Raw genomic sequence first — 23326 nt, 5'->3', positions numbered from 1 at the left:
ACATCCAGCAGCTTTTAATGCAAACTGCAACACATCTAATTTATGTTTTTGAATTTATTAGAAGAACTGAACACAGACTTCCTTTCTCAAAGAAGCCTCTTGTTGCATGCTCTCAAACAAATAAAAGCAGCTTAATGTGGCACAATAATGCTGGGAATGTTCAATGGCGGTGTCACAGGTAATGTTGGATTTTACTACATTTGCTTGGAAAAATATACACCAGAAATCCTACACCAGCAAAACACTTCGTTTCAATTATTCTCCATTTTTGCAAGAGAATTTGTCATCAATATAATTTTCTGATGCTTAAGATTTTTTGATGGCATTTCTAAATGCCATCAACAAAGCTTGTGATCATTTGCTGCAATCTCAATGCAGAGCTATCAAAGTAGGATTCTGAAACCAGTGGCAATCCTATATCTGCATCCTTAGGAATTTAATTTCATCCTCCAATATGTCAATGCTCAGAGTTTATCAGACTACCTGAAGAATTTGAAAGTGGAGATGACATAAAAGCTTTCTGCAGCTCTGACCTCTCGTAGGATTAGTTTGGAAGATAATGATGAACACATGGCTAGTTATGCACACTGGCAAATAACTAGCCATAGTACAGGAAGAGTGTGACACGTATTAGGAGGAGGTGCTAGGCCAGGGGTCTCAAACTCCAGGCCTCAAGGGCCGCAGTCCTGCAGTTTTTAGATGTGCCACAGGTACAAAACACTGGAATGAAATGACTTAATTACCTCCTCCTTGTGTAGATCAGTTTTCCAGAGCCTTAATGACCTAATTATTCTGTCCAGGTGTGGTGCAGCAGAGGCACATCTAAAAGTTGCAGGACTGCGGCCCTCGAGGACTGGAGTTTGAGACCCTTGTGCTAGGCTGTTGTGGATGTGTAGCCCACAGTTCTTCAACACATTATAAAAGCCCTGTTCGTTAAGTGAATTATTCATTACAAAGATGCCTGGCATTGGTAGGAAGTATTTAGATCGTTTTTCATGGATGCAACCGACAAATTAGTTTTTCTAACTCATAAATGTGGCGCAATTTAAAGAAAAATAAATATAAGTCCAGTGGTATAATAATTAATTGATCACTAATCTTGCTATCTCTGCTCAGGCTTATACATGTAGATGACTCAATCCAAAAGGGCAAAGGGCAGCATAAAAACTACTGTAACTTCCTAGTGTTTGTACACACGTCCCTGTTCTCTGTCATTTTAAGAGCTCGCTCCCCTTTTTTTTCCATCTGTGCCTCTTCAGACGTGGTCTGAATCTACAGTGAGCTGAGAGAGAGGCCCAAACAACATTTATCAACCTAAACGCGGTGGTGGGCGTCTCCAGATCAGGAATAATAATGGACTAACAGTCTTCTCTGCTGTTTCAGTTTGATCGCCACTCTGGCTTCTCGGGGAGCTGGAAGAAGATGAGCCCTTTCTCTTCAGCTGAGGAGGGTTTGCTGCTGTTGCTGTGTGGGGGAGTGGGCTACATCCTGTGGCGTTTCCTGTGTTTGTAAACTAGACGGTGCAGAAAACGTCGGCGAGCAAAGCTGGTACGTAGAAAAATTTGATCGTTTTCAGTGTTCATGTAATGTTAATTATGCATTTGGATGTCTGTGTGCTCATTTTGTAAACGTACAGTCGAAGAAGGGAGTAAAGCGGGTTATGCATTGTTACAGCGTCAGTGTTAGCCAGTGCTGGGATGCTAACAAATGTTAGCTTAATGATCGGGAGGGGGAGGCACTCGTAACGACGGCCATCACGAATGTCTTTATAGCCCAGACTCGTCTGGAACCAGTTGAGCTTGTGGTTTCTTTTTTTTTTTTAGTAATCTAACTGGGAAAGATATGAAGCGATCCACCTTGTGAGGTATATACTCTGGCGAAACCGCTGTATCAATCCGAAGTGAACGTTTTCTCATGATTTGTTCCGAGTTTTTAGTCTGTGGGCGAGGGCGCCACCGAGCAGTTAGCTGCTGTTAGCTAGCCTGCTCAAACAGCAGCTAAACTAACGCAGGGTTCAGAGGCAGGACGAAGGCCACTACTGCATGTGCTGAAAATGTACGTTTAGTACAAAGTCAGCCTTTAGTTAGGTTATTTCTCAGTATTTTAACTAACCGAACGGCAATAAACATTTGTAAATTATGTACGTTTTTCTCGACTTATTAAATTAGCATTAGCTGTAGCGGTCCGTTAGTTGTCTGGCTGTACTAACGTTAGCTCACGTTAGTGAACTGAAACGCTTTGAAGCTTTTATGATGAAAAACACAAGTTAGTCCCATCACCAATCTAATATATGTGAAAAACTAACGTCTTCGTGATGTTTCTGTTTAAAATCGAATATATTGATAGCATTATATTTGTTAAAGGGGGGGTTTAATCATGCTTTTGTCTGCTTTTTTTCCTCAAAAAGCACAATCCTAAACGTAGTTACATTCAATAATGGCAAACAAATAATTTACTCGAACTGTCTTAAACTAGCTTTTTAATGAGGAAAATATTGTAGTTTCTACACAGTAGAGCAGCCAATAACACATAAATGTTATTCTATTTATGTTAAATATCAAATCCTAAGTGTATATTAACATACTTTGCTAAAATAAATTATTTCACACTAGTGAGTTTTCAGAGGAGTTTAAGATGAAGCCAAGACTGACTTATTGACTGTACAAATTAAAACCTTACATCAATTTAAAGGCTGAAATTCTGGGGTAATTAATGCCCTTCAATTACCTTAAAAAGCACAGAAAAACTACTCAAATCCTTAAAAAATTACTTGCTTTAAAAATTACTTGTTCATTATCATTATCTTTAAAACCTGATTTTTGTCAGTTGATTTTTTTTCTTTTGATATTTTTTTCAATCATCACTGAATTATAGATTATGTGTAATTATAGGTGCAGTTGTAATGTAGCACTTTTATTGGTTAAACCTATTAAAAAACAAATAACTGATGAGAACTGAAACTGGTATACGTTTCTTCCCAATAGGATAATTCTAACTCTCAAGTATTAGGCCAGATTAAATTCACTTTTAGCTACAGTGAGTCCTGTTGTTGTTAAAAATGTGTTCATTACCTGGAATCATTTGTGCAAAGAAAAAATCATCTGTTTACATGAACTTGCTTTGTATTATGTGTCCGTAAAGGCAGCCAATGAAGCAGTTGTAACTGTATGTCTGTCTGTTTCGTCCACATCCTCCTCTTCCTCAGTTTTAGTACTAGATGAGTGAGGTGGGTGTGGCTTCCCACCAACCCGACCATCCTGACTGACGGATCTCTGGATGACCTTGTCCCCACCCCTGTCCCTGCGCTCACATATACCACAGCAATGTCACATCTGCCCAGCAGCTCAGTCCGCGACCATATGAAATGGGTTTGTTTTGACAACACCAAAGTGGTTACAAATAGTTTTACTTGCAGTCTTGTGTCACTCAGGATGTTGTCGTTGATGAATAGCTTGGCGGATGCCACTACTGTCTTAGCTGTAGTTCATTTTAAATTGCAGCTCATTTTGTATGACTTGATACAGCTTGTAAAGTGTTGCGTCTTGTTTTCTCTTTTTTTTTTTGTTTTTTTTGTCCCCCCTCCCCCTCCTCATGCAGGCGGGGCTGCTTGGCTGCGAAGCTGTCCTGTCCAGCATGGCCCTGATGCAGGCCAGTACAATGGCGGCTCCTCCTAAAAAAATGATGGCTCCGCTCGGCCATGCACCTCCTCAGAGAGACGGACCCGACCGTGCTCCCCAGAGCCACATGATCCTCCCTTCTGGAATGAGCTGTCCACCCCTGGTTAGGACTCACATGGGAAATATGGGGGGTTAACTGCTAGGCTTTCACAGTGTGAAGATTGCAAACCTTTTGCTTTTATACAATTTTTGTATGTAATTATTCTTGGATAAACCAGTTTTGTTACTTTTGTTGCATAATTTAGATTTGTCATAAACAAAATCATATTAAAGAATGGTATGAATTATTAGAGAGGTTATAAAACAGGTCTATATGACCATTGCGGTTTATTTCTGACCATAGCTGTAACTGAAAATACTGCATAATAAAGAGTAAAAGGTCGTTGCTATTGCTTGGTTTTTGGCCATGATCAGAACCTCTGTTTACAGCGCTAAGAAGAGACCTTTGGGAAAATGGGAAATAATTAACTTTCTCTTGCTCCGTAGCTTATCAGGAAGGAAGGTGAATTCCAAGCTCCCCGCTTGCTGGATGAGAAGGACATGAGGACCAACGAAGACATGCAGCAGAAAAAAAAGAACAGGAAATCAGTGACGCCCTGTAAAGTGAGAGAACAAGAAGGAAGGGGAGGGAAGGTCAGTAGCCAGGATTGTTGAAATTGTTGGGAAAATTCTTGTATTCTTATTTCATGAATGTGCACTCAGCTCCCCGTGTGTGCATGTACCGCGTTCAGCATTTGACTTCGCTGATGTGTGGCTGCCTTGGATTATCCAAGGGTGCACATTTTTGTTTGTGTGGGGGTGGGGGAGGAGCACAGGAAAGATGTGGAGGGGGTGGGTGGAGGTTCTCTGGAGAGGAAGGGGGGGAGGGGAGTGAAGTGGAGCACAATGGCTGCAGTTGTGAGCATAACAGGGGGAGCAGTAACAGGAGGGCATTAAGGCCATCTGACATGACTGGGAGATTTTCTCATTTAAAATTGACATTGTGCTTTGAGGAAAAAGCTAAATTTGACTTTCTGCAGTAATTGTAGTGCAGTAATTTTAGTGTTTGTGTGGAATAAACAATTTAACATAAATTTTGATTGTGTTAACAGTCACGTTGAATAAAGGGGCGTCTGATGTTCAGTTCACAAAGGAAAACTGATGTAGAGTTTCATTACACGCAGCAATAAAGCATTTAATTTAGCTAATTTTGATAAGGACTTACAGCTAATGAAAACCCAACTTTTCACACAATCAGAATATTTCACAAGACTTGTATGGAAAGGGGTTTTTTTTAACTGACATCTTAGCAGTATATAGTCAGGGAAAGCCTGATTACATGACAGGTATCCAGCAGACACTGACTTACCGTCAGCTAGAAGGGTAAGCAACTGAAGCTCATTCCTAAAGAAGCTGGATTTTCTGGGTGTTATGTGAAACTGTTAATGAAAAGTTGAGTGGAAGGAGAACATGTCCTGATCCAGGACATTGACTACAGCCGATGGATTTCTTATATTGCGTCTGAACCAGACATTAGAAGTGTTCTACATTTAATTTGGAAATTAAGGCCCCAGTTTCTGAAGGAAGAATGGCCAAAAAACCCCAGGAGAAGTTCACTCCTGAAACAAATAAACGTCTCCACGATACTCTGATTTTATTCAACTGCACCTGTCTGTTTGCATTAAAGCTTACTAATTGAATTGAATATTGAATATTTGTGTTAAACTCTTCTTAAGCCTGTATTTAAAATGTTTTTTTTTTTATCTACTTATTTCATAGGGCGCAGGTGGAGATGAGAATGGTCCGGCCTCCAAAGTGCAGAAAAATTTTATTTGTGATCATTGTTACGGAGCATTTAGAAGTGGATATCACCTAAAGAGACATATCCTCATTCATACAGGTATGGTAGCCGCTTGTAGTAGCTCGACTTCTCTTTGAAGCCAGAACAGCTTTTAGTGACTGAATATTTAAATCAAATGTTGAAAGAGGCCTTAAACGTTTAAGTTGGACTGAGTCTAGAAGTGTGCTGCAGTTGTGAGCTTTTCCAGTGGCCTACTTAAAGCCTTGTTTGGTAATAGCTTTGCCTCACAGCTAACTGGTGTCTGTGGGGGACTTGAACTAAAACTGGTGCTCTTCGGTTTAGGGGAGAAGCCGTATGCTTGTGCCGTTTGTGACATGAGGTTTATTCAGCGTTACCACCTGGAGAGACACAGCCTCATTCACACGGGTATGCGTCCTTCAGCCGTGCCCATTTTTACATAAATCTGACTACGCATGTAGTCTTTCACATAAATCAAGGGACAGATGCTGACGATTCATTTTTGTCTGTGGACAGTAATTTCCAACAAAGCCAGCCCCGAAATCTCTTTATTCCAAATTATAACATGCAGTCTTTTTATTTGGCCCCACAATCAGAAAACAAAAGAATAGAAGCCATTGTGGTCCTGTAGTCCAGAGTCCATTATTAAAAACTCTTTATGTGAATTTCTTTGTTTTTAATAGTTTTGACTTTGTGTATTAAATATTAGCTGGTTCAGTTATAGAATTGTGAAACTTGATAGAAGTTTTGATCATTTTAGCAGTTATTTAAGGGTTGGTGAGCATTTTTTTGAAGAGTAGATGAAGTTCTGGTGTAAGCAGAAGCTAATTTCAGCTTCCCACTTTATATTGATACTTGTTAGCCATTTTAAATTGTCTTAAAATACAAACGTTGCAGATTTTTTTTAATATACAGAAACATTTACATCTTGAACTTAAACTTGGCAGTTTCTACTTGGTCCAAGGTCATCCTACATCAGGCTTAGATAGTATCAGACTGTCATGGGCTGATAACCTTCAGTGAGATTACCACTATTTTATCGTGTCATGGTATTTACACATACATTTTTGACTAAATTGTCTTGCATTATATTATTGCCTTTTTTAAAAACAGAAAAGTAATTATTTGTCCCAGAGATGGCTGATATGGACTAACGACATTATCATGTTTCTTTGTGGGATTAATTGCAAATGTGATTAAAAAGGGTCAAAAGATTAATCTTTTTGGCAACATGTATATTATAAAAAAGGCTATTGCATCCCAATAGTTACATTCAGTTGTGCAACTGTGCTGCTAAACAGTGAAATAATTGTTTTAAGTCATATTTTGAAACACAGGATCTATTGACAACCTCATGGAACAGTGGGAACAGTTTTTAAACCTGTAAAAACGGCAATCATACTGCTAGTTTTTGAGGATTGTTCATCTTTACCATATGATTACTAATCCCTTTAACAATAGTTTTTCTTTCACAAAATAATAATGAATTATGCAATATTTTCCAATCCTTAATTCCTACAAAAAACAACAACAAAAAAAACTATATTATTTCAATTGTAATAATTTTTTCTGAACAGTTTTTTATGGGGGTTTGCGACCATAATCACTGCCATATAATGCTATATTACATGCGGTTGGATCTGTAAGTGTACAACTGCTGATAGTTGAGAATCCTTTTAGAAAATCACATTAATAGCTTAGGAGTACATTGACTTAATTTATAAAATTTTGTTCATAAAGTTTTTTGATGTTGAATCCCAGCATAAGAAGTTAAATTGTTGGAGAGCTGACTCTGCATCTTTGCCGTCTTTAAATATATGAGCTGGTCAGTTCAAAAATAATTTGAATTTCTGTTTATATGTAGAGGCTTAATCACTAACATGTTAGAAATTTGACCATATTTACTCTTTAGTTTGTTGTTGTTCTGGCTACAGTACCAGAATATTCACCCCTCTGTGCTTTAACAGGTGAATTAGATTTGTAGGGAAGACTTTTTAATAGTGGACTTTATGATGGACTCTTACTTGTGGACCCCGGTGTGCAGATTTTAAGCTGTTAAAGCACAGGCAACACAAATCATGCAATACATAGCCCCTTTTTACTCTGTATGTTCTTCGGTTTGTGTTGACAGCATCTGCATGGTGATCAAATACTGAATTCTTAATGTCTTATTGTGTACAATTAAAAATTGCGGCCATCAATTGGGGAGATGTTTACATAATAGCTATAAAACAGACTGGGTAAGTCAACCTTCTAAATAATTGTTTTAAGTAAATTATTGCTGCTAAGTTATTCACTATAAGAAATTAAAGCTAACTAACCTTGGGCTAATCTACCAATCCACGTTGATGTAGTTGACATTTACAGTTTTTCTTTTTGCCAATACTGCATCTGTCTTTTCCCATACACACTTTACACATTTCTTACTTTTCTTCCTGAGTTATTCCTTACTTGCCAGACTGACTAGCTAATACTTGTATGCTCTGTGTGTGTAGGGGTGAAGCCGTTTGCTTGTTCCATGTGTGACATGAGGTTTTTCCAGCGTTACCACCTGGAGAGACACAGACTCACTCATACGGGTATGCGTTCTTTTACCGTACCCAGTTTTTGTTTAGCGTGATTGGGTGGACTCTAAAGTCAGTGGATTGATTCTTATGCAGGGAAAGGGAAGGTTGACTTCGATCGAAGAAAAAAGACACAGGGTGAAAGAAAAACACAGGCTGTAGGATTTGATTTTGTGGAACAAACTGACAAAAACCATTTCAGGTTAGCTCTGGCCCTTTTTATTAAGTGTTAGAAATATCTGCTTGTAAAGTTAGAAAATGCTCATCATAAAATTACTTTGATATCCTGTGTAATAGTTATCCTAACTGTATAAATACTGACAAGAGCTTAAAGGGTTTCTGGAAATATATTAAAATTTTTTCCCCCTCATTTTTTACTTTTGTTTTTTGGATGGGCTTTCTTCCACACACTGACAATTTGTAAATGTACACAAATACAAACAATAGTTTGAACTGTCAGACAGCATAACAGGCATAAATAGATGTTAATGACTGCATCAAAAACAATTCAGATGCAAATACAATTATCCATATTTACTTGTAAAATTACATAAACTCACTTTTACTGTTGCTCACATTTTCTTTATTTTTCAAATTATTTTTTGACATTCTTGTGTGTTTTTTGTTGGTCGTACAAAAGTAAATGTCCTGTATTTTAGAAATGTCCATTGTTGTCTACAGTTTGAAAGCACAAGGCACTGATGAGCTGATCACAGGTGGACTTGGTGTAAAATAAAACCTAAAACCCACTAGACGGGAAATTTATTTTTTCTAAATCCCTTCCTTTAGATTTTTAGAAGTTCCACTATGAACAACCCAGCATTGCACGTAAAATAACAATTTCATAACTTAACTGGTTTTCAATTGTTTTTTTTTTTTATGAAACATGAAGCCATGCCAATGAACAAAAGACATAATTACTTATTAGACCTTAAGATCTTGGGTGACATTTACATTTACATGGGTGAGAAGTTTGTTCTGACTAGATCTAAGGTCCAGTGTTGCAAAGTTAGAGAGACCTGAGGAAAGGGCGCTCTTTCTCCAGGAAAGTTCAAATCTGAGGAAGACTGGTCTCACTACAACTTAATTGGGAAAACTCATTGTAATATTTCTGCAGTTTTAATTTTGATGACCTTCAAATCCATTTTTTGACATTTTTTTCCCCCTTCTATCCCACAGCAATGTAGCTTTTACCATCTCAGAGCCTCTATGCATTGTTAAAACATCCCTAAATATTGTTTTTGTTTTGTGACGTACTCCATTTCATTTGAAAGTTGATAATCTCAATACCTGCTAATAATTTTACCAAACTTCTTTTAAACTAACATAAAAAGTGAATGAAGGAATATCGGTTCCTGATAAACTGGTTGTTATGAATTCCCCGTAATCCCAAAGTAACGGCGTAGCTAATTTGTTGATAATCTGTGTATGTAGGGGTGAAGCCGTACGCTTGCTCCATGTGCGACATGAGGTTCTTCCAACGTTACCATCTGGCAAGACACACCCTCACACACACTGGTATGCGTCTGCTCACTCTAGAAGTTTCCAGCAAAAGCAAAGACTTAGCAGATTTTAAATGGCAAGAAAGACTAGTGCTCAGACGCTTGTGGATGTATCCAGACATGTAACAGATAGGTTGAAGTTTAGCATTTTTCTCTTAACTATATGAATACTTTATGAAACAGCTGTGTGTGAACTTCCTATATTCTTTTCAATTGTTAGATCATTCCTGCCATTTTTTTTGTTGTTCAAGTGAAATAACCTTCACCACACACACATTAAAAATGACACATGGTATATATGTATAACTGGAAAAAACCTCACTTAGGAAATAGTTGATGGTCAAATGTTCAAGGTTTCTTTTGAATATTTACATACTTTTGTATGTGTAGGGGTGAAGCCATACGCTTGCTCTGTGTGTGATATGAGATTTTTCCAACGCCACCACTTGGCACGACACAGCCTCACTCACACGGGTATGGTTTCACCCTTTTTCCTTCATCAGTGCCCAAATACCCAAATTTATTAGTCATGTGTAACATGAAATATTTATTAGCATTAAAGCATCTTAGCTGTTAACATGTGTACGAAGTGCTTAGCAGCTAAATCCTGCAGATGATACTTGAAAATATTCCTGACTGGATTGAAAATAGCCCTTTTACTGTAAGCACCTCAGGTTATAGAATACAGTTTTAATCAAAGTCCCCGTTTCATGAATGTCGACAGATTAGAAAATGTTAGTTGAATGTGTATTTTGTTTCAGTTCTGGTCCTCCTTGGCATGTCTGGATACATAAAATACAGATGCACCTCAGTAAATTGTAATACAATTGAAAATATAATTTTATTTGAGTAAATTTAACCCACAAATATTGATTCATCACACACAGAATATTTAACAAGTCTTTTATTTTCATTTGGATAATTATGGTTTTTAGCTAATGAAAAACCTACAATTCTCTTTCTCAGAAAATTAGAATTATTTATAAAACCAAGTCAAAAAATGGCTTGTTACAGAAACTTTAACTTGATCTGAAATAGGGATGCACTGACTATTAGGCAGATATCTGATAGTAATATTGTTGCTATTAGCCAATAACTGATATTTACAGCTATAAACTGTGTTTTATACATTTCTCTAACCTTTTGACACCCTAAAGAAACAATCACACTGATGACGTACATAGCTACTTTAGTTAAACCACCCACAATCCTGCACCGCATCACTATTACTGCCACATTCCCAAGCAAACACCACATGGTCATCCTAATCCAAAACGCAAACAAGATGGAAATAAATATTTGTTGTAAAACTTATTGACTATTGTCAATAAGCTTTACTCATTAACTCGATATTTAGATGTTAAAAATGACTAAAATTTGCAGAGATAACGAGCAGCATTCCAGTCCAGAAATTCCTGGATGAGTTCTGCGTCCCAAAGCCTCACAAGGTTTCAGTTGTTTTTTTTTTCCATCACTCTGCTTGAATACGGTTTCTAAACAGCCACCATCTTTAGCAGTGACATGGTGTGGTTTGACCTTCTTGTGGACAGACGTCAACTCAACCGTCCCATGCGTATGTAGGCCATAAGATGAGATAAATATAACATTTCTATAATAGCTTGATTTTCTTAGAAAGTGAATTTTTGGTTTTTATTAGCTGTAAACCATAATTACACTTGTGTAATGTGTGTGTGTGTGTCAGTTTCAATATTTTAATCAAATTATTGAAGGAAATCAACTTTTTTCCAATGATATTCAAATTTATTGAGGAGCAGCTGTAAGTAAGTGTGTCCTGTTGAGTTCATTTTGTCGTTTTTACAAGAAAAACTTTGCTTTGTGTGTGCAGGAGTGAAGCCATATGCTTGCTCCATGTGTGACATGAGATTTTTCCAGAGATACCACCTGGCAAGACACACTCTCACTCACACGGGTAGAAGTTTTACTTATCCCTCTTTCTTGACAGTGCTAGGGTTTCTAGACATTTTGTTAATGGTATGGGTCATTTTTGTCAGCACTAAAAATTATATATCTTTTTTTTTGTCTATCTGAATCATTAAACCTAAGTTGCGAACACAGTTTGTCCTGTATTGTTTATATTTGATGCTACGTCTTTATGTCTGCACAGAAATAGCTGGCTATAAAGGTTAATGAGCATTTGTAATGAAAATTAGACATTAGTATATGTAAAATCATACAGCTGTGCCCTCATTTGACTAGATTTTCTTGTCTCTAAAATCTGGTACTGTATACATTTAGGGGTGAAGCCATACGCTTGCTCCATGTGTGACATGAGGTTCTTCCAGCGTTACCATTTGGCAAGACACACCCTCACTCATACCGGTATGATTAATTAATTTTCACTGTGAAAGTTTTGCCATTTAAAAGAAAAAAAAAAAAACTTTTAAAATGACATTCATAATCCCTTCTCCATACTTTAATTATACGACTGTCGATAAATCTTTAGGCTTTGTTGGAAAACTGTCCACTGAAGAAGTGATTCTGTCAATTACCTTGACTTTTAATACTGTAATGGTACTTTTGCATGCACATTTCTGACTATTGCTTGTTTTCAATGAGAGAAACATTACACTACAAGGTGTATTGAGTGCAGTTATGAAGCTGATCAATTGCTTGATCAAAAAGCTGACAAAAAACAAATCTGAGGATTTGGTTAAATTATTATAAAGGTTCGGATCTGTTTGTGGGAAAAGCTTCAGTATGAAATTAAAGCAAACTGCTTAAAGCTATAAAAAGCTTTATATACATGTATTAAGCTAAACTGCACTTCTCTTTTAACCTATATTAGTGTAATGTCTCTAACTTCACATTATTAAAGCATGGTAGAAGAAAAAAATAAATTCATGTAAATAGTTTTTCATGTCTTGATGTTGAATACCTCTAATTTTGTTGTGTTTTAGGGGTGAAGCCATATGCTTGTACCATGTGTGACATGAGATTTATTCAACGTTACCAGCTGGAGAGACACAGCCTCACTCATACAGGTATGTGCTCATTTATTTATATTTGCCTCCATCCAATCGCTTCCCGGCTTTGGTCGTGCATGCAGTACGCATTAATGGTTGAATGGCTGCTTCAAACTCGAGTTTGTAATGCTTGCTATAACTATCCTGGCAGTTGCTAATTTAGTCCTGGAGCATCTTTACAAATCGTCAGTGTATTAGAACATTTCCCCCTGTTCTTTGTTTATGAAATGACATGACAACCGGGAAGTACGTGAAAATCTGGCTTTTTAGCCATCATTGCATTACTGCAGCCTGGACTATCTTGGTGCATGCTTCCTGACTGATGTTTTTTAATGCAATTTTATTACAGCTCAAAGATGTTTGCCAAAGATCTTCAGAAAGCAAACTGGATTTTAATAAAAATATTTAATCAATATTTTAAAAGTTAAGATCAAATTTGCCTTACATTGTTGTGCAATGAAAGCTAAATTGCTGCCTGCAAATCAGAGATACATGCAGTTATAACTTTCCTCTGATTGGGAAATGTAGATTTAGCATATCTTGCAGTCACACACACAAAGGAAGCACTTTGTGAGGCCATATCGAACTGGAACTGTGCTCAGAACGGGCACAAGGTTTTGGTTAACGCTTTGGTTTCCTTGGCAAAGAAAAAACCCAGCAAACCAGCTGAATACCTGCACATTTTGTCATTGTCATTTCACATTCAAAGTTATGGTCAGGAAACAAACATATACTTTCATGCATACATAACTGTTTGTAAATATGTCTCACATTTATGTTGTTTTGTAAGTTGGATTTTACTAAGATTTTAAATGATGGAATGAAGTCGACTTTCAGAAGTTACTTTTACTTTCTAATTTTCTGAAAGCACAACAGATGCTCTAATGTTGAAAACAGTTGTTTGCCAACTGCCTAAAATTGTCTCCTGCTATCAGCGTGATTTAGTTTGACAAATCTAATCAGGAAATCCTTTTGGGTTTGTTGGAAACATGATCACAATTAGGATTTATTTGGCATTTCATGAGTTGGAATGATCCCCTCTGGAGATTCAGGCCCCAGTTGCTTGTCTGGTCACTTATAAGCACCTCCCGAAAAACCCAAACTTTTTTGGTTTGAAACAAGTTGATTTGGCCATCTGATCAGAAGATCTTCCTTATTCTATGGCAGCTCAATTAACATAATAGCCAAAGATTAGTGGCAGTTAAAGAGATGTGGAAACGTTTTCTTTTTCTATCGATTTGGATAGCAGGTTTGTGAAGCAAGCTGGGATTTCCAGTTCAAACCGAGCGCTGATAAGTGCAGCCAAACTTTACTAAAGCAATTAGTAAAGTTTATCATTGATCATTTTTGGCAGTTGAGGTATTTTTTTTTATGCTAAAGCTCATACTTTGTGTGTATAGGGGTGAAGCCGTACGCTTGCACCATGTGTGACAAGAGGTTTTTTCAGCGCTACCACCTGGCGAGACACAGCCTCACTCATATGGGTATGCCTCTGCCAATCCTAAACCTGCCACAAGATTAGGATGCTGTAGTATGCCTGATCTAGACTCTTGTGTTATTATAGCTGCATTCATTCACAGATTCAGATAGTTTGATTTCCACTAGGTTGTACACACGGGTCTTGTGTTGGAGTGGATTTAGGACAACCCATTTTGTAATTTACAACAACCATATTGTACACTTGTAAGTTACATTAGGATTATGACATTGGTTATTAACCACAGTTAATAATTAAACCATATTGGCTCATTTTTTTTACCAAACAGGACTTTAGACTCATAGTTTTTTTTTTTTTTATTGTTGTTGTTGTAGAGACATAAATTTTTTTTCTTGATGCTCTGGGTTTAGGTGTGAAACCTTTTGCTTGCACCATGTGTGACATGAAGTTTTTTCAACGTTACCACCTGGCGAGACACAGCCTCACTCATACGGGTATGGGTCTGTCCACCGTCAGTCAGACTTTAGGGTGCACATTTTATGTTAATTCACTTCACGTTTCTGCATATTCATGTCTCAGGAACGTGTTAATTACAGGGTTCCTACAAAGTTTGGAATTCAGGTTCTGTATTTTCCAGGTTTGTCTATGTATGAGAAAATAAAATAAGAATATGGAAAATTTCCATCTCAATTTCTCTAGATCTCTATCTTTCCGTCTCCATCTTTCGCTCATGTTTAATATTTTGAAATGAACATAAAGGGCTGAACTCTAAAGTTTGTTCTGGATTGTTTCTTCACATGGAAATTGTCCTGGAACCCTGTAATTATAAAGTTAACAAAGACCTGTTGATATTGGTCAGTATTGTTAAGGATAAACAGGATAATTCATAAATCAGCATTTTACTCTTTTTATTGTTAATTTTTAAAAATGTGAAATCGATTAGGCATTTTGTGTGGTTAATAACCAATAACGTTAAACTTTTATTATACATTTAAACAAGTGAAAAGGAGGCAAAGTGATATAATACTGCTACTTTGCATTTAGGTGTGAAACCTTATGCTTGCACCATGTGTGACAAGAGGTTTTTTCAACGCTACCACCTGGCGAGACACAGCCTCACTCATATGGGTATGCGTCCGCCCACCTTACCCATGTCACTGAGATCAAACTGTGTTTATGTTTCATCAGATGTTCACCCAGCAAGCTTACATAGTAATCTATATTCTCTCAAGCTGAATATTAAAGCAGACCTTTATAGATGACAGGATACAGGATTGCAACATCATCAGCTCATGTGATGTGTTAAATTGTGGATTTGAATTGGTTCATATAGTTTGATGTGTTTAATAAAATCGGGTTACCATTTTCTTGGAAAAAAAACATTAAAAAAAACCCCAATCCCCTGCAATTATTGTGGTTAACAACCCATCAATTCCGTCTATATGTTTAAAGTGTCATGCTTATTGATGGATTGTGAACACAAGCCCAGACAGTTTTGTATATAATACTTTAATGCTCTGCGTTTAGGTGTGAAACCTTTTGCTTGTACCATGTGTGACATGAGGTTTGTCCAGCGTTACCACCTGGCAAGACACAGCCTCACTCATACTGGTACGCCTCAGTGCACTCGCCCTCTCACATTATACAGGACACCGTTACTTTAACTCAGCATCAAAAGTGTTTCCAGATTCTAGGGATGGGTGATATGGACATTTTCACTATATCTTACAGTATTTACTGCGATGAAGATAGAAGGGATGAGAAGTCTGAAAGATTTCATTGCAATTGGTTTTCTATAAATATGTGACTGTATATAGAAAGAGACCTACAGGCACAGATGGCTCTAGATATCCAATTGACCCGTTATCAATTAGACTATTTCACTACACAACTACATCAAGTATTGCAACGGAAATGCAGAAGAGTACACAATGCACCTTTAAACATTTGAGATGCACCATTTATTGATGGCCTTTGGCACTCAGGGTGGGTGATTTGGTAATATCAGATCATATAATCTATTGGGCACATTCTGTACACTGCTGTTCTATGCTCAGACTCTCAGGTTTTGCTTCATTAACCTACTTTTAAGCAGCAAGAGTGAGAACTATGAGTGGTAAAGTGGTGTTTTTACCTTTTTAATTTAATGTAAAGGCATTAACGTTTTCCAAGTGATCTGTAGCAGAGTGTATTTCAATAATAAAGTACAATTGTACTCGACATAAGTTAGCTAAATTTAACCTGGATGAAAATCTATTCAAAAATGTTTTTGCCAAAAATGCTCTTGTCTTTCCTGTGAAAAAGCTGTTTGCACATTATGAATGTTACAGATTCACCAAGAAATTGTGATCAGACTTAGACAATTTCAACCATGATCTGCCCTGATTTACCAGTCATAAATTCTCTAAAGTCCAGTGAACGCACCACACCTAAACACAACCAACTCTCTGTGCAACTTGTTTCCGTGTGATGAAGACTCGACATTTGCTGTTGGCATTAAAAATGATATTGAATTAAACAGAGAAGTAAGACGGTGTTTAAATTGAAACTTTTTTCATAATATGTTGATAAATGTCTGCAGTCCATTCAAGCTGTGGGAGAGTAAGACTTTTGGTAGATAACAGGAAGGCTGAAAAGTGAACTGCAGTTGGTTTATTTTGTTTTTTTGAGCTTCCAGCCTCTGCCTGTCATGAAACATGTCAGATTTAAATATGATGAAATAAATTTTGAAATGTCTGAGTTGAGGTGTTCCCTTATAGTCATTTGCAGCTACTAATGCTAACCATACTAATTGTTGATCTAAGATACTAAAGAGAAGAGTGTAATAGATCAACACTTTATAAATGTTTTAATTGGTCAAGCCCTGCTCTGTCACACATTGATGTCTCTGCTCCAAATATAAATGACTGCTCATTTAAGAAGTCCTTAAAGATGCTTCCTGTTATTAGAGAGAAATCAGAATAACCTGAAATCTGTATCAGTTGGTGAAACGTTTACAAAAACCAGAGCTACACGATACATCTTTCTAGATTTTGAAGTGTAAAATATAGATAAATGCCATATTGTCCATCCCTAAATGGATCCGCTAGTGGATAAAATAGTTTCCAACAACAGAAGCATCAATTTGAATTATTCTAATCTAAAACATAATCGGTTAGATTGTTTACTTAGGATAACTCATTCTTGTCACTGTTATTATATGGTAAACGAACACCATGTTGTTATCCGTACTGGTATGCACACTTCTTTAAATCCATAAGTAATTTGGCAAAAACAACTTGGCTCATGTGAAACATTTGGCGTGTTAAACTCAGTATCCATCAAATAGACAAAAATATCAGCATCCGGTCTGTGTGTTTAAAACTCTTATTAGTGTGCTTTGTTTTTCTATGATGGTAAGAAAAGTCTCGTTTTGTTTTTTTAGATGAATTTGACCATGTTCAATGATTTTAACGACATGGTAACAATTTGATCACCTTCACATGAATTATTTAGAGGAAAAATATTCACTTCTGTTGAAACGTTTAAACTTCTCTTTTACTTGATAAGTTACTAACACAACACACACAAATGATTCTGGCGCTTTCAAGTTAGTAATTTTAACTCCTCGTGTCATAAAGAGCAAACTTTATCAACTTGTAAAGTAAGTACAGTGGTCAGTTGTTTAGTTTTTTGCTGCCGACTAGTGTACCCTAAAGTTAACATGTGAAACGTATATACATATTTTTCTTTGTGTTGCATGACTTGGAAAATGTGTAGTTAAGTAATAATAATTTAGATATTTTTGTTGAAGAATGGAAATGAGAGCTGAAGTGATATAATAGTAATATTGCTACTTTGCATTTAGGTGTGAAACCTTATGCTTGCACCATGTGTGACAAGAGGTTTTTTCAACGCTACCACCTGGCGAGACACAGCCTCACTCATATGGGTATGCGTCCGCCCACCTTACCCATGTCACTGAGATCAGCTTGTTCATACATTATGAAGTTTCAATTATCTCAGACAATTGATATTTCTGTGAAAGTAAGGGACATTTTTACTTGTTTTTTTAACTCTGGTGCACTGTGTGTTAAAGTAACATATAAGACCAGGACTAAATATATCATCAGCTCATGGGATGTGTTTAGAAGTGGATACATAATTTGACAAAAAAAAAAAAACACACTGTTAATCGCATTCAAACAAATTTAGAGCATACATAACTGATCGTTTTAAACAATTGAGAAGTGGTTAACAACCCATCAATTGTAAATACAAGTTTCAAGTACATTTCTGATTGATGGATTGTGAAACGTGAAGTAAAAGCCCTGAAATTAACGTGTTGATGCTCTGCGTTTAGGTGTGAAACCTTTTGCTTGCACCATTTGTGACATGAGGTTTGTTCAGCGTTACCACCTGGCGAGACACAGCCTCACTCATACTGGTACGCCTCAGTGCACCTGACCTCTTGCATCGTCTACAGTACTGTGCAAAAGTTTTCAGCTCAAGCCGTAGGGATTCTCATCCTCTGCGTGTGGCGGCATCATGGTGTTGGGTTGATATTTTTCAGCAGTAAGATGGAAGCTGGTAACTATTGATAGGAAGATAAATACAGGGAAGGAAGACAAGATGCAGGTAGAGGCATATTCGTTTCTTTGAAAGGCCTAATCAAAGTCCAGACCTAGACCTCATTGAGAATCTGTGGCAAGACTTGAAAACTTGTTTCCAGATGCTGAAATGCTTTAGAGCAATGTTTTTTTTTTCCTTTTACAATAATGAGCATCTTTTAGGTGTTGTACCACATAAATTCCAATCAAATAAAGTAAAATGTCTGGTTCTAACTTGACAAAATGTTGAAACTTTGAAGAGCCGAGTTCCCTAATGTGTTGTCTGTACACGTTTTCTGTAATCTTTGGTTTATATTTCCCATTTTTACCAGAATGTAAATGGAGGAATGGCCCAAGACTGTTGCACAGTACTGTAGCCTCATGTTAAAATATTAATCAGCCATTTTAGTTGCATGAATGCTTATATTAAAACGACAAAATGCACATTACATTCCTGTGTAGGATGAATTCCCTTTTGCAGGGCTAGCTTGAGCTTAAACCCTGTCTGTCTTGCACTTGTGAGTGGTAGGGCTAATATATTGCTCTGTGTGTGTAGGGGTGAAGCCGTTTGCTTGTTCCATGTGTGACATGAGGTTTATTCAGCGTAACCACCTGGAGAGACACAGCCTCACTCATACGGGTATGCGTTCCTCTGTCGAGCCCCTGTTACCCAGAAAAGGCACCGGTGCATGAACAACAAACTCGAGTTTGGATTGTTAAGTCATTTGATGGGATGTTGAACCAGCCTAAAAGAAACTCGCCCCAGTTTTGTGGGGCCTCTGTGTTGCTTAGATCTGGGCCATAAAATTGAGAAACTCCACTCTGATCTACACATAATGAGTTGATGACGAGGCCTTTTTAGAAAAGCAGCTCAAAGTACTCTTGATTGTTTGACATTTAATAGAAGAGTTATTTTCCCCCTGAACTGATATAAGTGTTGGACATTTATTCTCTTAAGACATCTAAATTAACACTCTTGCCATTTTGCTGACTCAAGACTCTAAGACTGATGCATTGACTGTGTATTTGTGTGCTCTTCCAGGAGAGAAGCCATTTGCATGTGACATGTGTGATATGAGGTTTATTCAGCGCTACCACCTTGAGAGACACAAGCGCGTTCACAGTGGGGAGAAGCCTTATCAATGCGAAAGATGCCAGCAGGTAGGTCTGACTGAACAGGAAGCAAAGCCTTTTCAAATCTGGTGATATATGACTAATGATAATAATGCATCTTATCTATAGTTCCCTTTTTACTTGCTATTTCCAATGGCTAAAAGTGGGGAAAGCAATTACAATGGATAAAACAGAAGAGATTTAAATAAACATCTACAAAAGTGAACCAACAGTATGTAATGTATTTTATTCATTTTTATTACCAAAACAATGAAAAGAAGCAGAATCATTTAATATAACCAAAGTGATCAAAGGCGCTCATTTCCTCCCCTCAACCCCCCCCCCCCCCCCCCCCTTTTTTTTTTTTAATGAAAATGGAAAACATAACCAGGGAATTAGAGGAAAACGAATAAGAAGGAATAATTAAGTCTCAACAGTTAGTTATTTAAAAAAATATGGCTTAATAAATCATAAGGCTTAAGACTTCAGGGGAAAAAAAAAATAATGAAACTTGCATAACATATCCAATCTTATGCATCAAAAACAAACACGCGTACAATTATGCAAAAGACATTAAGAGACCAACGAGGGTTAGAATTGGCCCCGATTGTTGATTTTCATCAAAACTGAATTTTCAGTAAGTCCACACTTTTTAAACTGGATAGACTTTGGTAAACATACAAATTATTTAACTATAAATGATTTTTGATCAGGTTTTGTGCTGCGTGTTAGTGGAAGATAGATTTATCTAATATTTCCCTTTTCTGTCTCTCGAAGAACTTTTCACGCACAGACCGTCTGCTGCGACATCGGCGGTTGTGCCAGGGCCGCAGCGTAGCCAAAGTAGAGAACCAGCCATGCTGCGAACCACGCCCGTACCAGCAGGAGCCCCCGCCTGCGCCGCCAACCTGGAGCCCCCTGCACCCACCTCCGGGACGGCTGGCTGTCTGACATTACGCCTTCCCGGGATCCATAACTACAGCGGAGATGGGACAAGCCGCAGGGTTTCCTCCTCTCGCCTCTGTGCAGAGTGGCGCCACATTCTAGCGCAGACCGCTCTCTCAGCTCCAGTCCTGGGATTATTAATGACAGTGGGGCAATTTTTTTTATTTTTATTTTTTATTTACATTTCACTGTGTTCCCTTTTCTTCCCTGTTTTTTTATTTTTATTTTAAATGATACTCTTTTCTGTGATGAACAGTGGTCAATGGTCCTGTTTTGTACATTTTTGTTCCCAAGAAAAAAAAAAGGTTTTTATTGTTCAAACAAACTGCATTTGGTGGTACTCCTCGGGAAGGGAACTGGATATTGTTTGTCCTAATGTTTTTGCAAAAAAAAAAAAAAAATGGTGGAAAAATACTATCGGAGCAACTTGGTATTTTTTTTTTTTTTCCTCTTAAATGGCCCATTTTACCTCAAAAGAATCGTCACTCGGTTTAATCGGTAAAACTGAGTTTTCCCTCCAGGTCGAGCGTGGAAGCTCCGCGTCATTGGGACCACAGTTTGCCTTTCGGTGCTGCTTACCAAGAAGTTTTTACTGGAAGCATCGACTGGCACCTTCAGTGTTTTGATACACTAAATTCTGTTGACTCGACCAGCAGGGAAGGCCCAGTTTTAATCGGTGTAAATAATTGAAAATGTATATTAATCTAGATTGGACTTGAGTGTTGTCTTTTTATGCGTAAAATGGGCCAAAATAAGAGTAAAAATGGAGTTCAGATACAGTCTGTCGGCGCCGTTGCAGTCGAGTCCTGAGGGAAGCAGTTTGTCTAAGATGATGTTTGTAAACCAGATCAATTTTTTGTGTCGACTCACGAGTTTCAGAGGACAGCAGTGTAACAGTACTTCTTCCACAATTACTGTCCATTCACCTGTGTGTGTATATACTGAGATCTCCAGTGCTGTGTCAGAAAAATGTCTCTCCCAGAGTTTGGGTGGAAACCGGTGCAGGTCGGCCTCCTCGAGTCTCACTGTTTGTACAGCTCGTCACATTGTGAGATTAGCAGCAGTATACAGAATATTGTGGCCTTAGTATGTTTTCTTTATTAATTTTGTTTGTTGCCTTTTATTTTTCTGCTGTGTTTTAGGCTGTGGCTCAGATACATTTGCCAGCCTTTTGTTGTTTTTGTTTGTTTGTTTTAAAATGACTAAGCTCTCAGTTGTTGAATGCTGAAAGCTTCAGAAAACAGATCTTTCTGATGATGATTTTAGGTCATTATTCCTGCTAATTTTGTAACACGGCATACTGTCCTGAAGGTAGTGCTCAGCGGTTTTTAACAAATTGCTTCTTTTTTTTTTCCAGATATGTGACCGGTGTGTAAATGTTTATCATGTCATTGGGTTTAGCCTTAAGTTTGAAATACACGAGTTATTGGACTAAATGCCGCCGTAATAACTGGGTTTCTTCTGCGCATCATGAACTTTGGAGGGAATCTTTTCAAGCGGCCAATCAGCTGCTGGTCGTGTTTCTCAGCCCCGCTGTTACCCAGCAGCTTCTGGCCCTGAAACGTCAGTGCTAGACGGAGAAGTGCTGCGTCCAGGCAACCTGTTTAACCTGTATTGTACCGATCTGGACGACATGCTGTTGAAGCCATTAACCAAATGTGGAAGCTTTCTGCAGCCTCTGTATTTGCTTCAATGTGTCAGAATTGTAAGGAAATTGGGATGGTGTTTTTTTTTTTTTTATATATATATATAAAGACAAAGTTGTGCAGCTGGTAAAGTGTGCACAGAGAAGAGGTTCAGTTTTAAGTGAATTGATTTGGCTGAAATTATGATGGAAAAAAAGGGCCAAGTTTAAAGAAATACAGTAATTTGCTTTGGAAACACTATTCCCAGCCTGTGGAAGGACTCCACTGGCGTGTGCACATATTAAAAAAAAAGCAAAAGGGCAATACAGTATGTAGATGTTGCTTGTTAATATTCGTCATTTATTGTTTTTAGTATTATCTTTTCCATCATTAAATCGCAATAGAATCCTTCCATCTCAGATCTCGTTATGAGATTTTGTTTTTCAAAGGAAGGGTTAGCGCATCACATTTTTATGATTGTTTTAAGGACTTTTTTTTTAATTATTCAGATGAAATTGTACACTGGAATGAAATGGAAAAACATGGAAATTTGATTTCTTTTTTTTATTCCTTTCAGTCTGTCTTAGATATTAGGCTTTGACAAGTTTGTTTTCTCTTTGACACAGAAGGCAAACAGAAAGATTTGGATCAGTACAGTTGGGAGCCCAGTATGTTTCTGTAATTTTGACATTATATGATGTAGTATCACAGGAAAATGTTTGCTTTTCTTATACAAAGTCCCTGGTATTTGTAGTAAATTATATTGATAATGGTATTAGATGAACAACAGCATAACAGTAGCTATCACAGATTAGTTGTTTTTCTTTATTAGTCTTGCATGCAGAGTTACGGTCCTCAGTTAAGATAGGATCTCTATTGATTATTTTGTGTAGGAAAAAGTGCATAAGAATAACTTCCTAAAAAAATTTACAATGAATTATTGTAAAAATGGGCTAACTAATATGTACCCTTGTGATCCAATTAGTTTCAGCTGTATGAAAATCAGAGGAGAGGCTTCTTACTATTATGCTAAAATAAAGAATTTGTAAAGGACTTGCTGTTTTTAATTATTAACGAAACTGAAAGTCAAA

At 37.3% G+C, this 23326-nt stretch overlaps 1 protein-coding gene across 33 annotated transcripts; it reads left to right on the top strand.

The window, feature by feature from the left end:
• The first annotated feature begins 1185 nt into the window (after positions 1-1185).
• znf740a (zinc finger protein 740a) lies at positions 1186-23288 on the top strand. 33 transcript variants are annotated; one of them, XM_032548676.1, is made up of 21 exons: positions 1186-1548; positions 3206-3368; positions 3598-3780; positions 4164-4310; positions 5436-5556; positions 5800-5883; positions 7971-8054; positions 9474-9557; positions 9932-10015; positions 11388-11471; positions 11798-11881; positions 12460-12543; positions 13926-14009; positions 14374-14457; positions 15008-15091; positions 15491-15574; positions 17811-17894; positions 18306-18389; positions 19109-19192; positions 19595-19713; positions 20443-23288. In XM_032548676.1, the coding sequence occupies exons 2-21, from the start codon at positions 3324-3326 to the stop codon at positions 20614-20616; spliced, it is 1965 nt and encodes a 654-aa protein (XP_032404567.1). In that variant the 5' UTR covers positions 1186-1548; positions 3206-3323; the 3' UTR covers positions 20617-23288. The 33 variants fall into 33 exon arrangements, with proteins under 33 accessions (XP_032404567.1, XP_032404569.1, XP_032404580.1 ...); XM_032548677.1 differs by lacking the exon at positions 1186-1548 and adding an exon at positions 1556-1864; XM_032548678.1 differs by lacking the exon at positions 3206-3368.
• Positions 23289-23326: the final 38 nt, after the last annotated feature.

Source organism: Xiphophorus hellerii, chromosome 20 (assembly GCF_003331165.1).
Source record: "Xiphophorus hellerii strain 12219 chromosome 20, Xiphophorus_hellerii-4.1, whole genome shotgun sequence".
Lineage (NCBI taxonomy): Eukaryota > Metazoa > Chordata > Actinopteri > Cyprinodontiformes > Poeciliidae > Xiphophorus > Xiphophorus hellerii.
Note: the sequence above shows the minus strand (reverse complement) of the source record. Positions and strands in the feature narration are given on the sequence as shown.